Below are 22,499 nucleotides of genomic sequence, written 5' to 3' on the forward strand. Positions count from 1 at the left end.
TCAATGGGCATGAGAAGCCACTGGTAGCCTTTAACTAGGACATGGTATGATTCCAGCTATTTGGGGGGAAGGCAACTGAGCAGCAATAGGCATGTACACACACACACACACACAACATTGAGAGGCAAGGACTGGAAGAACACCCCCAACAGCAAAACTAGTAGGGAGAGGAGCCAGAGGAAACATAGAGGAGGCTGCCACAGAGAGAAAGTGGGGGGCAGGGGTTGTGTAGGGTTTTTGAAGGCAAAGGGGAGAGCGTTTCAAGAGGCTTTTCAAGATTGCCGAATGCTCTGGAAGGAACGCAGCCTGGTTTAGCTGCTGTGGAAAGGAAGGAAATGTGGCGTTACCATCTGACCCAGCCACTCCACGCCGAGGGGGGGCTGAAAACCAGGGTTTACACGAATACATGGGCACGTGTATTTGGAGCAGCACCATTCAAAACAGCCAAGAGATGAAAAGAGACCAAACGACCATCCCTGGGTGACTAGGTAAACAGGCTATGGGCTGTCTACACAAAGCAGTATTACATCAGCCATAAAAGAAATGAAGCAGTGTTACATGCTGCGACGCGGTGGTTGAGCCTTGAAGACCTTATGCGAAGTGGAAGAAGCCAGTCACAAAAGACCATTTATTATGTAATTCCATGGGTATGAAATATCCAGAACAGGCACGTTCTCAGAACAGAAAGCAGATCTTTGGTTGCTAGGAGCTAGGAGGATTCAATGCTTATGGTTATGAAGGTTTCAGAGTTGGGCGGGGTGGTGTTGATGAAAATATTTTGGAACTAGATAGAGGCTGTGGTTACACATTGTGCATGCATTAAAATGCCATTGATGTGTTCACTTAAAAATGATTAGTTTTACGTTATATTAATTTGAACTCAAATAAAAGTTAAAAATAAGTTGCCAAATGCTTAAAAGAGTCCAAGTGGGCTCAGGACAAACAAAACGAGTCTAAGAAAATCAGTTATTCAGTGTCCATGACTTTCAAAGAGAGCAATTCTAGCAAAACATTGAGGTTTGAAGCCCCATTTTGGAGTAGAAGGGGTGCGTCTGTGATTAAGTAGAGATGTTAAGTGAAGGCGACGCCTTCCAGAAGACTGGGGAAGGGGAGGGCAGGGGTGTGAAGGTAAAACAGCTCTATGGAAATGTGTCGTAACCTGGGAGGACCTGAGCATGTTTGAAGGCAGAGGGGAGGTTTCAGAGAGTAGGAAACACCTGACGGCCACTGAAGGACTACGGGAGGAAGGAGGAGCCCACGCCGAAAACAGAAGCAGAAAGCAGTGGGCCCTAGAGCTCACGCGAAGGGATGTGTCGCAAGGAGGGGGAAGGGCTGGTCTTCCTTTGAGAGAGGAGGGAAAGGCTGGAAGGGGGCAGAGATGGAAGAGGGGGCTGGGGAAGCTCAAGTTGGATGCTACAAACTTTTCAGTAAAGAGAAATGCAAGACCAGCCGCAGAAAAACGTAGGCTGAGGAGTGGCGTTTATTGCTTACAGTAAAAGGGATAGTCTTGGAGTGGCGCTCAAGACCAGGAGCCGTAAATTCAAGGTGAGTAATTACAGAGTGGCAATAAGGTGGGAACCTGCACAGGGAGTTGCTGTGCTCGGCTGAGAGTGAACGTCCCATCAGCCGGGTCCCCGCCCCGTCGGCCGGGTCCTCGCCCAGTCAGCCGGGTCCCCGCCCCGTCGGCCGGGTCCTCGCCACGGCGCCTGGATCCTGTTCCCAGACACCGTTTTCCTACTGTGGGGCTTCGCGTCTGTATCTATGGATGCTGCCTTGCTGATTTCGGGCCATCCTTATAGATACTTGAGTTCTTTCTGAGTCGTGCATCTATCATTCAATGAGGACCCCAGAGCTGTGGAAGTGACAAACTAAAAAAGCATCTCCATATCTTCACTTTATTTTTTGTTAATCCTCGCAGGAGGATATTTTTTCCATTGATTTTTAGAGAGGGTAAGAGGGATGGAAGGGGGGTAGAGAGGAATGGGGGAGAGAGGGAGGAGAGAGAGAGAGAGAGAAACATCGACGTGAGAGACACAGGGACTGGCTGCCTCCAGCACGTGCTCCCACCAGGCGGGGACTGAACCTGCAAGCTAGGCACGCGCCCTTGACCGGGGAGTCGAACCTGCAACACTCTCATCACTGAGTTGCACCAGCCAGGGCTCTGTATCTTCGCTTTTATCATTGGGATGAATTCAATCAGTTAGGGCTGTGGAGTGCACGAAGGCACCATCCCTAGGCTGACAGATTATTTTTCAGACCTTTTGGATGCATCTATTCAACCAGTCTGAATCTACTAATGTTCAGCTCGTATTTCTCTATCTTGAAAAAAAAGGAAAAGATATTGTGTTGGATGCTTTTTTGGAGTTCCCGAGTACAAAGCATGCCTCTGAAATAGTCTATGCAGTTGTTTGACCATAGGCAAGTCCCATATCTTTTCCATGTCTTGCTTTATTTGTCTGTAAAATGAGGATAATAGTGCCTATTTCACAGAGTTGCTGTAAAGATCAAAGGACTTGACATAAGAAATGCATTTAGCGTGGTCCTGGCACTGAGTTTGAGCTAAACGAATGTCGGCTATGATCACCATGTTTAACATCAATATTCATTCCATCTCTAACATCTGTTTAGTCATTCAATAAGTACTCAGTGACAGGTATTAGGTCAAGTGCTAGATTTAAAGCGATGAACAAGTCAGTCACAGTCCCTGCCCTTAGAGAGAACATAATTTTACTTTACCTAATAACCAACACCAACGTGGTAAAGAGTTATGTAGAATCTGACAAAAATATAAGGAAGATGATGATTATTTTTTTAGCATTTATTTGTTTCTTTGATTCAGTTTTTGAGTCTTCTTTTTTACTTTCTGCTTTCCCACTTTAGAGAAAATATAGAAAACATGATCCAAAGGCCTGACTAAAAGAAGAAATTCCAGGAAACCCAGGCAAATAAGACTGATGGTCATGCTCACAGGGGCTAGACTTTGCCAGTAAGGTCTAAATTAAATGAGGGATTTGGAATAAAAAAGTCACGTCTTGGTTGTCTGTGTTCACTGGAGTTTGTGGGAATGGACAATTGAAGGAACAAAACAGTGCATCCTGATTAGCTGTCCTAACTCTCACAGTGGAGGCAGAAAAAAAGAAAGAGACTAGTAGCACCCACAGACATCTGGGGCGAGAGTGACGGGAGGGGGACAGCTCGGGAGAAGCCGGCTGTGTTACTCAGGCCATTCCCGGGGGGCTTGGAGAACTACCATTGTTTGTAGCTTCGTAACTTCAAAGCAAGGGAGTTGTAGTTGCTGTCAACAGGAGCCTAAGTTACCTAATTCGATGAAGGGGCTGGTTGACAACGCCAACCTTTTGTCAAAAGGTTTTGCTGCAGAATGATTGAAAATGGAAGGAACCATCGGATTTCCATAAAGAGCCGGAGGCAGGAGAAACTGTGCAGACATTCAGGGAAGGAAAAATTTGCTCTTGCATCTCGGGTCCACTTTCCTCTTACTGGTCAAAGGGAAAAAAGAACAGCCGGGAAGATTCCACATTTCCGCTTCTGAATTGTGGGAAGGCTGGAGGGAAATGGCGGGGGTCAGTGGGGTCGGAGCAATAAGCTCCCTCCAACTGGGATAGTTTGGAACTGTTGCCTAGAGGACAGGCTCACATTTTTTGAGTTCTATTGACCTTGAGTAGCCCTCGAATATTCGTATTACTCTATCCCCAGGGAAGCTCTTCCCCCTTTTCAAGGCCTCCAGAGAGGTGTTTGCTCACCAGTCTTTGGAGAGTGGGACTTGCCAAGAGCATGAAGATGCCATTCTTGTTAGCATTTAAAATGTTCCCTGCCTATGTGCAAGTCCACTGATATGTGCGATTCTGAAAAGGTATGTATGTGGGGTATTAACTTAAAGTATCTTTGTATTGGAGAATTGATCTTCCTTTGCATGATAGAGAAAGAAGAGCAAGTGCTAACAAAGTCTGTTTCCTGTTAAAGAAATCATCTTACTTTCATGAACACACACAATATTTGCCTTTTGATTGTTGCTACCTTTTGTCTTATTAAAAAAGATAGAAGCGCTCGGCTGGTATGGCTCAGTGGGTTGAGCACTGACCCATGAACCAAGAAGCCACTGGTTCGATTCCCGGTCAAGGCCCATGCCCGGGCTGCAGGCTTGATCCCCAGAAGGGGGCGTGCAGGAGGCAGCCGATGATTCTCTCTCATCATTGATGTTTCTCTCTCTCTCTCCCTCTCGCTTCCTCTCTCTGAAATTAATAAGAAGATACTTAAAAACAAAAGGATTGTGTTCTGGCCCTGTCCAGTAGCTCAGTTGGTTAGAGTATTGTCCTGATACACTATTGGGTTTGATCTTGGGTCAGGGCACATACAAGAAGCAACCAGTGAGTGCACGGTCGGGTAGAACAACAAATCGATGTCTCTCTCTCTCTTCCTCCTTCCTCTCTCTCAAGTCAATCAATAAAAAAAATTTAAAAATGAATAAATAAATAAAAGATTGTGTTCTGTTATCACTGGAGTATTTCTGTTTGTTTCAATCAGAAATGAGAACCAGACTCACAGAGCAGTGTAGGAGACATTTACGTTTGGAAACCTTGTGCTGTTTTCATGGAGTTCTTTCTCCAAGGTTCCTATTCATGAGGAAAGTTTTTTTAAAAATGTCATGGCAACATAAGACTTATCCACCTACCTAAAGTTCCTTTAGGAGTTTTGCTCAGCTTGACTTTCATTTTTAAAAAAAATCTTCTAAACATTTTTTATTTTCCTCTGCCATTTTATAGTCTTCCCAGGAGGACAGGAAAGCCCTGGCTCTGTTGTAAATGTCGGCAGTGTTACCAAAACAGCAGTGACTGCATCAAGTCAGGCTCGGGCCAACTCCCAGTTCTGTCACCTGCTGACACATGGTGACATTGGCTGAATTACACAACCTCTCTGGGCCTGAACTACCTCTGCATCTGCAAAGTAAGAGCCAGATTACCAAGGGCAACTGTTGGCTATGAGGATGGGAGAGTGGGTGTCTGTGTGAGAGCATCTAAGAAGCCCTCTCAGGCGGCGGGTGCTCAATGAATGACTCTCCGTCTCTCTTTCAAAACACATAAATCTTCCATAAGACGCCAGGGCAGCTCAGTAGCCATTTGCCACCTGTGGCCATTAAGCTCTTAAACTTTGGCTACTCTACATTGAGCTGTGCTATAAGAATAAAATATACACTGAATTTCAAAGTTTTAGTATAAAAGGGAGAATATAAAAATAATTTCATTAATAATGTTCAATTGATTACTTGTTGACATAATATCTTAGAGAAATTATGTATTCTAATATCTATATTAGGTTTTATATATACATTGGGTTAAATTTAAAATATATAAATACACAGAGAGTATCTATATCTATGAAATTTAATCCAATATGTATATATTGGGTGTGTGTATCTGTGTATGGTAATAAGATATACATACATTAGGTATATGTTAAATACGAATATATGGTTAAATAATATCTATTATTAAAATTGATTTATTTGTGTTTTTAATTTCACTATACAGAAACTTAAATTACATATGTGGTTTTCATTATTTTTTCTATTGTATCATCTGCTGCAAACATGAGATGTTGACTTTTCACAAGCCAAAAACAAAACAAAACAAAACTGGTTAACTTATCTGGACTTTCCATGGGCTCAGTTATTTTCCCCCCAAGGATTTCAACTAAAATTAATGTTCAGAATATAGTTTCATTGGATTCTGATCCACAAAACAATCTGTTATCTACTTAAATTAATGAATCAAATGATTTATTTTTATCTATATTTGAACAGTATCCTAGAGCTAAGAATCATAAACATAACAATTTAGGCATGTGTCAAAATATAACAGCCTAATACCCTATTCCAGGCCCAATTTTTGGATCTGTACCATAATTTTTGAGATATGTATTTTCCCTATTTTGTGTGACAGTTAAATGGATACCAATTTTCCTTAATAGTAACTTGGGAGGCTTTTGCCATGAAGAGTGGTGCTTCACAGATTTTTGAAATTATTACACTTGTTAAATTGGTGTATGTTAAGTATCTACAGCTTTAAACTCATTTCTTTACAGCCACATTCAAAGCACAGATTGGTTCTCCACTGCAATTGTTGTAAAACATATTTCATGAGAGCAAGATCGATATCATTGACCAGCTCAACCGACTCCAAGCCACTCCCAGTCAATGGGATGAGATCTCGAGACGAGGCAATTAATTATACCATAAGCTGGCCTCTCTCACACTCACGGCGACTTTCTACAGACGAAGCCAAGCCACCTACAAGCAGCGTGACAGGCACGTTGGGGGTGAGATGATACAGTGGCCAAACCAAACAAGAGGTGATGCAAATGATTAGCTCGGGGTTGATCAAAGTTGGAGTTTATCTCGGGAACAGAGGTGTAAAAATATTTTTGTCTAAAATGTGTGAGATTGGAAAGGACAGAGAAAAATATACTGAGGTGATAACAACTCCCCGAGTGCTTCGGCCGAGAGCAAAGGACGGTCCTCTGTATCGATGAGTCTGTTTTTGTTTTGTTTTTTTCATCTGTTTCGATTTCTTTTAGGTTCCATAGATGAGTGAGATCATAGAGCATTTGTCTTTCCCTGCCTGGCTTATTTCACTTACTATACGACCCTCTAGGTTTCTCCATGTTGTCGCAAGTGGCAAGACACCAGCCTGTTCCTGTTGCTGTGTATGGCCCATTGCTGAGGAGTAGCCTACGCGTTCTTTACCCATTCACCTTTCCGTGTGGGTTTTGTGCTAACCCTCTGTTAGCACTGGGTTAGGGACAATATATATTTTTAATTCTGAGTGCCCCATTTTGGCGTCTAGGCAAGGTTGGGGTATTATTGCCATGGTACAGATGAAAACTGAAACTCAAAGGAGTTAGGCGACTTTTCGGTGCCGTGCGGCTGATAGGTCCTAAATGTGTAATGAGATCTCCAGATCCCCCTTGAGATCGTCTATGACAGCTCAGCTAAATGTCCCAGGGCAGGGACATACACAGTGACAGAGGGGCATCCAATGCTGATTTTGAGCCCCTAGGCCCACTGTTCCCTAGTGGTTCTTAACAAACGAAGCCCTGAGACTCCGAGAAGCAGTGGAATTAAAAATGCTCATCCCCCCGAGGGTCGAGGTACATAATTAGCAGCAATATTAATATTGGCTTCTGAGCAATGGATGACATGTTTCATATTTTTATTTAAAACGTTAAAGACAAAAAACAACTGTTTCTCCCATGTTGTCCCTTTTCTGATTGTTCTTTTTCTTTTTTTGGAACTATTTCTATCCTGATTCTTGAAACTGGATTAGGAGCCAAAATTGTGTCTTTTAAATTGTGTGTTTATGGTGAATGGTGATCAACGAAGATAAACAAGCCTTAACTTTAGCTTTTTAAGGTTCTGTCATAACTTTCTCTACTCACTTTTTCAGGGATTTTTAAATGACAAAAAAAAAGGGGGGAAGGAATATGTACATATATTTGCACTTAATTTAAACCAACTTGATTAAGAGACCAGTCAGTACACCATGTACTGACTTCTAGATAAGAAGTGTAAATAGCTCATAATTAACTTTCAAATACTGCCAAGTCTTTTGGTGCTTATCAAGGGGACCAGTGGAAATAGAGAATCCTCTCTTAGAAGTTTAGTCAGGGTTTTACATAAAGTGGGCACCTGAGCAATAAGAAGGGTTGTGATTCGAGTTCGCTTGTAATCCTGGATTCTCTAAGGGTTGTAGAAGTGATGAGATTTGGTCATGCAGAGAAGGGATGAAGGATTGGGTTGTCTCAATTTGCCTGGTTCATTCACTGAGTATTTATTGTAGGTCTGGCTTGGATGATACGGAGGTGAGAAACAACTGGCATTTTCACTTACCTGGTGCCGAGCACTGTTCTACATATTTTGCATATGTCTACTTATTTAAGCCTTGCCACACATCTATGAAGTTGGTACTATTATGAACCCATTTTACAGCTGAGGTAACTAGAGCAGAGGTGGTAAGTAGAGCACTGGGAATCATTCCGAGGTCTCTGGCCCCAAGGCCGTGTTCTTAGCCTCCTCGTGTGGAAGCAGGCCCCTGCGCTCAGGAGCTCAGAACTGTGGTGGGAACAGCACAGATACTTCAGACAGTTAAAGCTCAGTGCTACGAGGGAGGGAGCCAGGCAGGGTTCTCTGAGGAACATGCTGCATAAAACCCTTAGGTAGCCAAGGGGACAGTCAGAGAGGTGTCCCTGAAGAAAGGAAATCTTGGCAGGTCCAGAAGTAAAGCCATGTTGGTAGGTGCCAGCCATGGGGCAGCTGGAGTTGCAGTGGAGGGGTCATAACCTGGACAGAGAGGCAGCTGGGATAACAGGGGAGAGAGCTGGCTAATTCAAGAAACCGCAAGTGGTTTGTTTTAGAGGGTGAGGGAGCCCCGCGTTCGATGCAGGGATAATTGTGAAAGGAGCCACTCATTCCACTCACGCAATTATTCAAAGGACTTTACTGAACACCAGGCCCTGCTCTGGGTGCTGAGGGTAGAGCAGTGGACACGGCAGAAAGGAAGGAAGAAAGAAGAAAGGGAAGGAAGGAAGGAAGGAAGGAAGGAAGGAAGGAAGGAAGGAAGGAAGGAAGGAAGGAAGGAAGGGAGGAAGGGAGGGAGGGAGGGAGGGAGGGAGGGAGGGAGGGAGGGAGGGAGGAAGGAAGGAAGGAAGGAAGGAAGGGAGGAAGGATGGGAGGGAGGGAGGGAGGGAGGGAGGGAGGGAGGGAGGGAGGGAGGGAGGGAGGGAGGGAGGGAGGGAGGGAACAGGAAAGGGAACAGACTATATTCCTGCCTTCAGGGAGCTGGCAGTCTCATCAAGGAGCCAGACTTTAAACACCTAAAATAATTACAAACTGAGAAGTGGCCGCGAAGGCACAGAAGTGGTGCTACAGTGAGACCACCAGTGGAAGACCCTCCTTTGGAATGGGGACCAGGAAAGGGTCTCGGAGGAGGTGACACTTCAGCAGGTCAAACCACCTAAAGATGAGAAGGAACCAGACTTGGGGAAAGGCGGCAGCGAGCAGCCAGGCTAGGCTGTGGAGCAGACAAGTGAAGGGATCAGACCTGCATTCGAGAAACAGCCCGTCTGGGAGCAGGGATGGCAGATGCCCGCCCACAGCCCGGGGTCCCCGCAGCGCTCCCTCTGTTGCAGCGCATCCCCTGCGTTGCTCGTGAGGCTCAGATGCTGGGTCACCGGGATCTAAATGCTACAGGTGCTCAGGGCGCCGACTCCCACACACTTCACAGCGAAGCCGGTGGAGACAGTCCCTTTGGCTCCCAGACTGAATTCAAATTTAACTCCTACCAACTCCTGATGTTCCTACTCCCTAGCCTGACTTCACCGAGTTCTCTAACTGATGTCAGAATTTCTTGCCATAATCTACAGTCATGGAAACTACAGTTTCTTTCAGAAATAGATGCAGATGTACATACATATAGACATCAAAAAATAAATCAATGGTGCTTTTTTTTTTTTTTTTGGCGGGGGAGGGTGGGGCAGGAGACACCTCTATCCGAGGAATATAAGGAGTGAAACAGAGCTTTTCTATGCAACCTGTGGAGCCCTATACACAAGGTAAATAAGTGACTAAATGAATAACTAAATAGATAAATAAACCACTGAACATTCCGCTGTTTTCCTGCCCATCACTGCCTGGCAGTGAGGGACGGCAGGCCTGGTGGAGACACGCCGCAGTTGGGTCCAGACGTATGTGAGTGGGGCTGATCATTACCCTCCTTAGGCCAGAACTGCTTTGTGCACGCATGGCTAGCTCTGCCCCCTCCGCAACGATTCCTCCTCACCTGTCAAAAGACCCAGGATGAAACTGCTCCCCCGCCCACTCAGATCTAAGGTGATCTTACACAGCCCAGGCAGGTACTGGCATCTGGGGAGACCATTAAAAATGTAGAAATAGCTTGAGAGTCTATAATTAAAGCATTAACAATCAGACTTCACGGATTCAGACTACAGGCTTTCCAGGTGAAAGGAGGTGGCAGGCAGCAGGTAAAAATAAGAGAGGCACATCCTTTCATTAGCGAGCTGGGCTCCAGTTACCGTAGCTCATCTGTGCTTCACTGGGATTGCATTTATCTTAAAGACTTTAATCGCGGTGACATCTTACATCTCTCCCGGTTTCTTTATGCTGAGTGCCCCACTGCCCTCTCTGAGGTCACCTTTTCTTTATTTTTTTGGCTCCACTTTTCTCCCCCTGCCTCCAATCTCTGTCCTCAAGGAAGCACACTCAGCCTTCAGCTCCTTATCCTGTTTCTAGAAGTTCAAAAGTGACACCATGGATGGGTTATCTGGTGTCTGGTGCTGTGCCCAGTACAACGATTCTGTGATGTAGGCCCTGTTCTTAGCCCTGTTTCCTAGGTGAGGATGTTGAGGTTTAGATAGTTGAGTGACTTGTCCAAGGTCACCTGATCAAAGGTGGTGGAGCAAACATTTGAACCCATTTAAGTTCTAAACCAATGCCAAAGCCAAAGCCCTACCACTATGCTGTTCTTCCCACAGATGTTTACCCTTCGGCCCAGTCCCATGTTCCCTGCGGTCTCCTGGATGCCTGTATCAAGCTGTCGCCAGGAGTCACCAACTCAACACATCCAGGCCTGACTGGTCCAATCCGTCTCCATCCGCCGAGGCCGGACACTTTAGGATCATCAGGATGCTGAATCTTGGTTCTTTCTTCTTTCAAACTGTACCTTTCATTTGCTGTTTTTCTCTCTCCCTTCTGTGTTGCAATAACTCACACCCCATCTCTTGACCAATGGACAGTAGCCACAGCCACCCAGGGGGCACAGCCTCTGGGTACACAAAATGGCAAAAAGGAAAAAGGGGGGCTTGGACAGAAATGTCAGAAACTCAATCCTATTTCTATCAGTTTCAAGCTAAGGGATCTTGGCCAAGCTCTCACATCTGTAGGAAAGGGGTAACGTCAGCAGCCCACAGGGAGGTTTGAAGGGTTAGAAATAATGCGTGGTAACATTTACACTGAGATGCACACACGTAAGAGAGTCCTACTAATATAGGTTCTCACTTGCCTCTTAGTGCCTCAGTTTCCCCAAATGTAAAATGGGGGCAGTAGCACATGCCTCATAGGTTGGCGGGGAGATTAGACGAGTCACCATTTAATGCCGTGAAAGCATTGGCTGTCGTCACCGGCCCAGCGTCCCTGCCCTCTCCTCTCTCTGAGGCACAGGGACACTCTCGTTGGCCTCCCTGCGTGGTATGAAAACACCATGCACGTTTGTTTTTCTCCAGCCGGGAGCTGAGCTAACTGGCGTACTCACTGATTTCCCCCTCTAGCGTTTGCTCTGCTTGGCTGCACACAGTAGGGCCTCAAAAATACCAACTGAGTGTCTCTGAAGGACTGTGCTCTTCTCACGGGGATTCTTTAGCCAGCAGTTTTGTTTTCCTACCCTTTTCTTTTTTGTTTTTGGACTTTATCATGGACGCATCTGGGCAGCTTCACAAGGCTTATCTTCAAACCCTTGTGAAACGACTGGAAGGGGGAAGCCAGCGTCCTGTTCTGGCGCTGGGCAAAGCGCGCACGGCAGCCCCGCCGTGCCGTAGAGGCAAACGCCTCACCCAGCTTGGTCAGGAACTGCTCGGACGGCGGCAGCTGAGAAACGGCCGGGCTCCGAGGGCTCCCCCTCCGGCAGGGTGTCCTTCTGGGGCCCGAGAGGCCAGCTCTCCAAAGCGGCGTCTCTCGGTGTTGAACCCTGACCTCCCAGCCCGTCAAGGTGGAGTTTGTCCGGAGAAGCGCCCAGAAGCCCTTCGGCTCTGCGTTAAGCTAAACACATGACATCTTCTTTTCTGGATTTAAAGATGAGCTGCCTATCACGAGGAACAATTCCCCGTCTAAACACATTCCGTCCCACATGCAAACCCCCTCATGTGAATCTCCGTCCCATTTACTCTGAAGAGGCACTTTGTGCTGCACATCCTGGCAATTTTGTTGCTTTATGTGTTTTCTGTCATTTAGAGCGTGGGTTAGTGAGATGCTGTGAAAACGGCCACGGCCAAGTAAGAGAAAAGCCTGCGTTTGTGGGACGGGTGGGTTTTCACACTGTCCATCTATCTCCAATACTCCCCTTTCTTTGAAAACACCAGTGGCGCACCGTGGGCTCATTGCAGCTGGCTACCTACCCTCAACTCGCAGACTCACGGAAACACAGGAGAGGGACGGACTTTGTCCCGTCCAGGGATGGCGAATAGGTTCCATGTCTAGAAACATCTCTGAGTGATCGATGGATGGGAGCCTCCAGAAGCACTGTACTGGACAAGATTCTCAGGTCAGGCCAGGGGTGATTAGTCATATCCACGGGTGTGGTGACAGGGTGGGGCAATGCTCCTGCCACTGATTGGCCACCCCAGACTGCTTAACCCCGCTCGGCTGCAGACAAAGAAGTTACGTGATTCTTTCAAGATCGCAGAGACGGCTTTGGCAGGTGAGCAACACTCCCACTGCCGGTTGTACTGTCGTCTTTGCTCCCCAGCTGGGGAATCTCCATTGAATCTTTCATCCACACTCCACCACTGGACAAAATTAGCAGATAAATCAAGGTTATGGAGAACGCGGCAGATGGAAGAAGGCAGTGAGAATCAGAGGCTTTGAAACATTGGGGAAGGCCAGGCCAGCAGGAGGAAGAACAGGCTAGCTGCACCCAGCACAGGGCACACCACTGGTACTGTTTTGCCAGGGTATTGCTGTGTGTCTTTCCCTTCTATAACCCAGAGGCCACAGACTCTGAGCTCCCGGTGAAGGAATGGTAGCAATGGATGGCACAACCAGGAGGCCTCGAGGGCAGTTCGTGGCAGCCTGCGTGCGCGTCTGAAAAAGGGTGGGCAGCCTGCAGGCAGAGGAGCGGCCCCACACGCAGTGGCTGACTTGCTACACAACTCTTTCCTCCTACCTGCTGGCCTGGTCTTACCGCCGCTGCGGTTCTTGCCTGCCCAACATCCAGCTTGCTTCCTTGGATAACAGGATCCCAATTTACTTTAACGAGTAACCTTCTTTCACGCTCAGTCTATATATTTTAGGTGAGGCTGATTCCACTCTGGGTTTAGGACAAAGCATGTGACCCAGGCTTAGCCAACCAGAGAATCACGACCCAGTGGACACAGCGATTGTTTCAGGGGTGGGCGCAGGATCTAACGAGAGCCAGTGAGGCTTGATTTCAAGCTCTCGTTGGCAGCATCAGGAAGAGGTGGCCTCTCAGGTGACTTCAGGCTGGGAGAATGGAGTAGAGCTAAGGAGACCTCTGCATTGGGAAGCATGGAACGGTGTGAGTGTCTAAGAGTGAAGCCAACAGAGGGAAAACCGAGCCACAGGATAAGTAAGAACTAAAGCTGATACAGTTATAATTTGAGAACCGGTACATGGCCATGCCCACAGGCAGAGCTATCTCAGAAATATTACAATTACGTGAGCCCACAAGTCCCATCCCCACAGCCTCTCGCCGTTTTTCAAGTTGGGTTTTTGTCATATTTGTAACAACAGGAGAATCTTGGCCAATAATAAACCAAATATTCATTTTCCACATAAGACAGACAGACCCCAAGTTCCTCCTTGGACCCAATTCATCCCAAACCTCTGTGTTACCTGCAAGGAGCCCTGGATGTCTTTGCCCCCGACAATCACGAGTTCTGCCATGTCTTCTGCGTGGGGAGTCCGGGCGTGGACGAACAGAGTCCTGCCCACTGCAGTTATGTTCCTCAGAGCGACTAAGCCACCTTCATCGTTCACCTTGAAGTACGGGCTGGAGACCTCATAGTGGAGCTTGTCATTTCCCTTACAGTCACTGAAGTTCACTGGAGAAAAAAAACCAAGCAAACAAAAACAGAAGGAGTGTGAGTCGGTTGGGCAGCTTAGTCCTGAAGATGTCTCTCGACCATTGAATGTGAATTATCATTCCCCATCCCAGATCCACAAATGCTGCCCCTTGTCCCACGGCACCCCCTTGGTACCCCTGTGACTTTGATCATGCTGAAGGTCTTTGCTCCATCAAGGCCCATCCTTGCTAACCTCCCATGTCCCAGGCAGGTGCTAAGTAATGAGAAGGCAGAGACAAAACAGGGCCACATCCCTGCCATCGAGTGCAGTGGGTGAAGTGCACAGTGATGTTTAGGGATGAGATCGAATCCTGTGCGTATGAGGTTCTGGGGCAGAACTAGGTTGCTCAGGAGCCTTGGGGGATAGTTCCATGGAGACAATATTTGAGCTGGGTCTTGAGATGAGCAGGAGGTTAGAAGCCCCCAGGAAGGCGGAGGGCACTCTAGGTTATCCGAAGGAGGGGAGTGGTGGTGAAATACTGAAACAGACTCAGAGAAAGAGAGCTAACTTGGTGCACTGTGATCAGAGGCATATTTGAAATGGGACCAAGATGTTGGGATAATGGAGAGGCTAGAGATGAAGCTGAAAATGCCCTTTGGAGACAGCTTGGGAAACACCACTAAGTGAGGGTGCCTTGGGCTCCTTTTAGTGTTGCCAAGGTCAAGGTCAGTTGCATTTTTCTGGCTCCAGTGTAGAACAGTGCCTCCCATGGGTTGGGTGCGTCAGAATCACACAGGAACTTCTTAAAAATCCCAAGGGCTCCATCCAAAGATTCTGAGTAGCTCTGGGTTCTAGAGGGCGGTTTGGAGAAGGGCAGGAGAGGCCAAGGAAACCAGTTAGTTCAGTGTTGTACCAACGGTGCCTGGCCCATATTGAGGCAGTGGCTGGACAGAATGAGTGACATCCTCGTAGGTGAATGGCTAAGTCATGTGTGAGAAGGAAAACGGAAGAGCACCGTCCTGGAGGACCCACATGGAGCACAGGGGCATTGCCACGAGCAGCAGTTGTGACAGCTGGTCACACGCCCCACTACGGTGTGCCTGTACCAGGTACATGGCTCTGTCACCAAAGGTATCGCTACCCACTGTCTGTGTGCGCGTCTGCCTGCCCGCCTGTCTGCACTCCCCAGGAGGCGGCCAGGCCCCTTGGCTGTGAGCAGAGAGCTGCATGCACTGCTTGTGAGCCACCCCCACTTCTGTTTTCTTAGCTCCCTGCTGAACAGATCTGTGTAGTAAACCTTTAATTGGATCACAGCATATAGAAAAGTACATACATCAGGAGGTACATCTCAATCAGTTTTCACAAGGTGGGCACACGCGTGGGCCCCAGCGCCCAGGTCTAGACACAAAATATTACCAGTCCCTCTCTTCCTCTCCCTCCCTGAGTGAAACCCCTCCACTCCTGCCCAGAGGCTGGGCTACACTGGCTTCTGATGTCATAGATTAATTAGTTTGACGTGAATTTGCACCTCATACGAATGGAATAATACAGATTGTGCTCTATTGGGTCTGGCTTCTTTCACTCAACATTGTGTTTGTAAAATGCGACCATGTGGCTGCAAGGCGTAGCTGTTTATCCCGATCACTATATAGTATCCTACTATGCGGTGGCGCCGAGCTTATTTATCCATTCCATTGCGGATGGGCATCTGGGCTCTTCCCAGTTTAAGTCTCTTAAATATTGCTACTAGGAACTTTCCTGTGTGCCTTTTGGGACATCTCCATAGGTTCAAGCCACACAAATTCCTGATGAACTAAGCTGATCCTTCTTTCCTGGGAAGATAATTCTTAGGGTGGTAATAATCCTATTAGCTTATAATGGTAACGGCTCACACAAATTGAACACCTCCCACACGCCAGGCTCCGTGTTAAGCAGTTTAACTTATTTAATCTTGACTACAGCCGTGAAGGAGGCAAAGATTTGATTCCCTCCCCACACAGATTATAGATCAGGCAACTGAGGCTTGAAGAAGGCAAAGCGGGTGCCCAACACACACGGCTTGTAAAACCAAGGCTCGAAACCTGGTCCCTTTCCCCTTCACCACTACATGTTCTCAAAACAGACAAAATCCCATGCAGAAGAGACCCCCCTGAAGTCCCATCAGAACCTGAATACAATGACCTGATTACCCTCAGTCCCCGGTCCCTGAACACATCAGTGCATGGTAGTGCTTAGCCGCCCACGCCCAGCTTCGGCTTAGCTCCTGAGTAAAGTCGGGGGTGGTGGCTCACCTTTCTCATTAAATCCAATAAAGTTTCGCACAGTCCTGAAGCATAGTTGGGACCAGTGTGTGCACGTGGAGCGAATGAATGTTTTGCAAAACAACACTAACATCTACGATTCATTGAGTGGCGCCGGTGTGCCAGTCTCTGTGCCAAGGGCTGTACGTATATTCAGTCTCCTCTTTTAGCCTCACAGCAATCCTGATCTACAGCAGCATTTCCCACTTTCAAAAAGAGGTTCTGCCCTTCCCGCCGAGTCTTTTTAGATATTTTTGCCCAGATGCCACTGCTCTCATGAGATTTTAATGTCACAGATACCTGTTTACTTTAACGTTACTGCTTATCTGCTTATTTACTGCACGTATATCTGCACTTTGCACACACACTGAATGCATTGCCTCTCTCCAAGAACCCATGCGGCCCCTTTGGGACCAATAGAGCCGCACTAGAATGCACAGTCTGTAAGCATCATTTCCATTTTACCGGAGGAGAGACTGAGCCTTGGGGAGATGGGCTAACTTGCCCAACATCACACATCCTGCAAAGGCAAGAACCTGTCGCCTGTCTGATCTGTCTACCTCTGCAGTTCAGGTTCTCAGCACATCCATTTCACAAAAATGGATAACTGAGAAGGCAAAGGGCAGGTGCCCCATCCTGACCCCCTCAGGACCCTCGCTAATCCCTCTGGAGTCATCAGAGGTACCAGGTGAGAATATAATAAGAGGCCAAATCTACAGCTCAGGACCTGGCACATTGTGGCCACTCAGTACATTCTAGTTTCTTTCCAACTTGCTGTACCAAAGAGCAAAGGGTTGCATAATTGGATACTTTTATGTTAGACATATTTTACCAATTCAGGTGCTTTAGACTGTGGTTCTTTTTCAAGGCTATGATAATCACCTGGAGAGCATTAAAGAAAATAGCAATACATGCCCCAACCCCCAACCAAGATTCTGATATACCTGGGCTGGGCGGGGGGTCCCAGCACTGGTATCTTTTTAAAGCTCCCCAGATGAATCTAATGCAACCAGGGCCAAGAACTGGGACTTTGGACAATGAATGGCTTGTCAAGATGCCAGGTGTCCACATTTCCCAGGCTTCCCTGGTACAGAGAGGAGGTTGGAGAACCAGCACACCAGGAACTGCTATCTTCATGCCCCAAGAAATGGCATTTTTAATGGTAGGTCTCTAAGCCCTTTTCAAGTCCTGGCTCATGTGCAGCAAGCAGTCCTGTGACCTTGGGCAAGCCACCCATCCTCTTTATGCCTCAACACCTTCATCTGTAAAGTGGGATGAATACTAGTACCTCCCTCCCAGGTCCTGTAACTCTCACGGTGAGCATTAAACAAGACATCGTGTATCTATATGCATAGAGCACTTATGACAGACCTTGGTGCTCCACGTGTAAAAATGATTTTCATCAGTATTCCTGCAATTCTGGGCATTAAAGAAACGACCTTTCCCTTTTCCCACAATAGCTTCCTCCTTCCAGCTGCTTTTCCACCTGCCTTCTGGGTCCTTCCACCCTTTCTAGTCAGGTGCCTGTGCTCCAGCCTGCAGGCCGGGTGCAGTTAGATGGGGATGGTCACTACAGGCGTCTCCGCTGAGGTTAAGGAGTGAGCCCGATGCCTCTGACCCAGCCTTGCCCATCTTTGAACCCCCCACCCTTGTCTTGGCAAAGCCCCGCCTATCTCACGTGAGAGGTTGTGAAGGAAAAATACCATCAAAGTAGTGAAATTCAACAAGGTTTTGTTAACTGTTCTTCAAGCGGATTGTTTGTGAAGATAACTTCCTACAAATGGAAGGTATTATTTTTCCTAAAAGAATGGCTACACTGAGAGCTCTCCCTTCTGACTGCAACGAGTCTTCAGGCCGTCAGTGTGAGGTAGGGACCCTTCCTCTTCTTGTCTGGAAACGGGCTTGGTGAGGCTGAAGCGGGGAAGGCCGCACAGCCCACGCCAGCCTGCCCAGGCAAGTGTACTTTCTTCACTCGCTCAGCTTCCAGCCTCAGTGTTGCCATGCCTTCCTACCTGATCTATTGCCCATTTAATATTTTTCTCTTAATTGAATCACATTGTTTACTTATAAAATCATTTGAAGATAACATTTATAAATACATGCTGGATATGCCAGATGCATTTTTAAATAATGTTAAATAAACCCAAGGGGTCAAACAAAAACATATATTTGCCCTTCCATGTACTAAAACCCTCGCAGTGATGTGCATTCCACCCTTCAAAAATGCCAGGCTGGGCTACACTCCTCTCCACCCGTCCTTCATTTAGACACATGAGTGCCCGGCTCCACCCCACTCAGGTTTATCATCTAGGAGGGCTCGGATATAATATAAATGCAGACTTGAGAAAGACGCCAACCTTAGGACAGGCACAAATCTAGCCATGCGATTCTGGCAATATATAAATGAAGATGAAGAATATTTCATCAAAAAAGAAATACTTCACCACACTGTTATTTTCTGAAATCTGAAATAGATGAAGAATATTTCATCAAAAAAGAAATACTTCACCACACTGTTATTTTCTTTTTATCCTGGAGGGCAAAAAAAAAAAAAAAAAAAAGATTCTACTTCATACCAATTATAACCTCACCTTAACCTCCCTATCAAAGGGTGCGGCTGATAGCATCATGGTTTCATATTAGGAACTTTGTTGACACAATATGTTAATGAGTCTCAAACTTAAAAAGAGATCGAGCCAGTGCATGGAACAAATTAAGGATAAAATTAAATAGTTTATGTTTATCTATTTTAAAAATGTTTGTTTCTATAGAGACAGCCTCCTAGGTAGCTCAGAGTGACTCCATGAGAATAATTGAAAGGAACATTCTAGCAAACAATTAAACTTGTGAACAAATATTCAAAACCTCTATCTGAGGGGAAAATGAACTATCTGTACTATTGCGAACCTACAAAGGACTTCCTTATGTAGTTTATCACTGTGGCATTTAAAATAGCTTCTGGAAAGAAAAACTTATCCATGTAATATATTGTACATGGGGATTTATTGGAATCCATTGCACAACATCATTTTTGGGGATAATCTTTGAACACCCCAGGAGAAGAAGGGGGGAAGTGAAAACTCCCCACCTGGGGGAGAAATGCAAATTAGACAAATGGCACCACTCAGCGTTTCAATTATGCTTTCAGCGTGTTTCCACTCAAAATGTCCTCTGGGCTTAATGCAAATGTCACAAAAAGACAAACTTTAGCTGGGAGACAAAACCACAATTGAAATGGGAAGCTTGGCACGTGAATTAAGGGGCTTAATCTTCCTGACCTTGATTTTATGCTTTTCTACTTCTTTCTTTTGAACATGGTTCTTAGGGGTGAAAATCCAAAAGCCATGGATTTATTACCATCTAGAAATGTATGAGGGAGCAAATTAAGCTGTGTTATGATCCCGGGAAATATGAAAATGCTGATGAATTTAAATTTATCTGCAAAATACGGAGTAGTCTGCTCATGTAGATAGGTATGAACTAATATATGGAATTTGTGCTAGCCTTATAAGTATTTTGGGTCAACCTGTGATCCATACAACTCACATCTTCCATGGGCAAATGGTCCTACGTACATTATGTGTGTGTATTCATGGAGACTTGCACATAAGTTGTAGGGCCTCTCAAGGTTGGTGGTCAGACTCTACTTGTACACTTCTGTGAAGATAAGTGAAGATCAGTAGGACTGTGGGCTCTGAACCAGTCATCCTGGGAGTTGTATCCCTGCCATAGACGGATATGCTTGGATCACTCCTAGGAGTCCAAACTTTTACACAGAAGAGAGTGGCTTTGTTCAGCATTATGCTCATAATAGAGAAAGTCCTGATTTGTAGCATTTGCCAATGCCTATGGTGTAAATATTCTAAACATAGCTGATTTCAGCTAGCAACATGCTTTCAGCTGGCTTGCAAATTTTCTAAAAACTTAACCATCAGCTCTCAGGAGTATAAGTACTAGCTGGCTCCAGCACAGGCAGTGACTGTGCTGGAGAATGTAAATGGTTTGCTCTCCCTCAGACCGTACCAGATATCCCAGCACTCCTGGCCTACTTAGTAAAACAATTTAATTGTTCTATCAGCAGGATGGGCCTGCATACTGGCTGATCTGCAAAGTCTTTGCTGGGGCATGGAGGGCCATGCCTTTCTGACAACTGAAGTGGTACTCAGTTCAGAAACATCAGATGGACTCTCCCCAGGATACAGACCATCACTTAATTGTTTTTCACATTTTCAGTGTCCCACTGGCACCAACAGGGCTTCACCCAGAGGCTCTTCGGACTTGCCCAAGTGAGGGAAACAGAAAGCCATTTCCGTTGGCTTCCCTGAGCACCCTCACTTCTCAAGCATTCTGGTCAATCAAGCTTTCATTAGCATGTGTTCAGTTCCACCCTCACTGGGCCAGATGCCTATATGATACTATAGGCACATTCGCCAGCTTCGATTCATTCTACCCTTCTGATTCCTGAATGCCTTGAACTGCATCCTGTATTCCGTGTTTGGCCTGGAGTCAGTGCTGACATCCCCAGAGCTTCCGTTAGGTTCTGGGTGTATTCCTAACTATGACTGATTAACCCAGGAGTGGATTTCGCCTCCAAAGCCTCTGTAGATTTGATAGATGCAGAATGCATATAAAATGGTCTTAATACCATGTCATATGTCAATTCTAACTTTGATAAAATAGAGGAGTTTAAATTCTATTGCATCAGCCAAAGATATAGTGAATGATTCTGTTGAATGATCTTTAGCAGAAACCTATTTTTGCCACGCAAACCCTTAAGGGCTTCCTCTTGGAGTAAAGACAAAACCCACATCTGCTTTCAGGGAATTTTCTCTGCCTACCATTAAAATCTGAGCTGCTAGCTCTGACTCTAGTCTTCTCTGCCAGGGTCTTACGTTTTCCTCTTGCTACAAATCCTTTAAAACATGGCAGGCTGTTTTCTGAAAGAATTCTGTGCATTGTCTATCCCAGGGTGGTTATAGTCACTGTGATTTTTGTGTTTCAACTAGGAATTACTTTATATGGCATAGCGCCCAACACAGTACACATTAACCCTGTTTGTTGAATGAATAAATAGCAGAACTGCAACTTGGCAGCTAAGTACATTTGAAACTCCTCAAACAAAACTGAGAATGATGGCCCGAGCTCGTGTGAATATTTGAGTGAGTCTATTTGAAAGTCATCAGAAACAGATGACTTTCAGTGAAACAGCAATCTCAAATTCAGCAACTTTGAGAACCACTAAGTCTCAGATTTACCGAGATCCCCCCTCAGTTTCTCGAATTACTAGCACATGCCTCTTACACAGCCCTTAGTTTTTGATTTCTCTAGTAATTATGTGCGCACATGTCTCCCTCCCTAAGACTTTCAGCGGGGTAGGTTGATGAGAAGAGAGATTTGCTCTATCGCAGCTTTGAAGATACTTGGCCTTGCAGTTGGCGCTGTCTGGCGAGAGTGTGGCAGAGTGTTCTGGCTGAGCCTAAACTGAGATTCGGATCCTGATTATGTCTGACGCTCTGGCAGTCCTGTGAGTTCCCAAGTACTGCATCAGCAGAGAGACATGGGGAGGGGGAGGGACCTTGAATGAGGACAACTTCTGTATAAACACCTAGAGAGACACAGACCCAGAAGGAGGGTAGGGAGCACGCAGTGTCTGTGTCCTAGTGCAGCCCCAGGGGCCTGCAGCACAGGGACAGACTGAGCTATATGTACAGGCTCAGAGAGTCACAAAGCACAGGCCATTTAGGTAACCTCATCACTGTTACTCTGGTTCCTAGTTCCAAGCGATTATGGTGAATGGTGGCTTGTCCCCATTTCTGGATGAAATAGAGCTTGGCTTTGCTCTGGTGCAGTGAAGACTAAAGCAGCTTATGGTCTTTTGGCATCGTAGGGGGTTCACGGCTTTGGGGATCCCAGAGGTGGACTTTGAGAAGCAGCCTTCCCACTGAGAGCGATGGGGGGGGGGGTTCTCCCTTCAGGAGCTTCCCAGAACCATTCATCAATAAAGAGGCCAGAAGGAGAAGTTGCGGAAGAATCGCCTGTGAGTTTGTGTGAGAGATTCCCTGGGGTCTTCCAGAAATAACTGGAACAAGAGCCAAGAGAGGAGGGCAGGCTGAGGTCCTACAGTGGTGCAGGTGGGGTGGTAAGCAGGTACAGCACACATATTAATATTTGCAAGGCCTCGTTATTGTCCAAATATTGGAAAAATGTGAAGAATTTCAGGACCATTTGGAGAGTCTAGTTCTTCCTGAATGAAAAATTTGCTTGTCACTGGATACTTTCAAGTGGAACCTAAATGACTATTCAGCAGAAATGCTGTGGAAGAGATCGTAGCATTGGATAAGTCTCTTACAATCTGGAATTCTATTATTCTAAAT

General features: G+C 46.2%; 1 protein-coding gene across 1 annotated transcript in view; it reads right to left on the reverse strand.

The window, feature by feature from the left end:
* Nucleotides 1-22,499, reverse strand: part of CDH13 (cadherin 13) — an 897,713-nt gene that overhangs the window by 541,950 nt on the left and 333,264 nt on the right. The window contains exon 3 of the mRNA XM_016197002.2: nucleotides 13,655-13,863. Within this exon, the coding sequence (XP_016052488.1) occupies nucleotides 13,655-13,863 (209 nt within the window). The remainder of the gene's footprint in view (nucleotides 1-13,654; nucleotides 13,864-22,499) is intronic.

This window comes from Miniopterus natalensis, chromosome 18, assembly GCF_054644295.1.
Source record: "Miniopterus natalensis isolate mMinNat1 chromosome 18, mMinNat1.hap1, whole genome shotgun sequence".
Lineage (NCBI taxonomy): Eukaryota > Metazoa > Chordata > Mammalia > Chiroptera > Miniopteridae > Miniopterus > Miniopterus natalensis.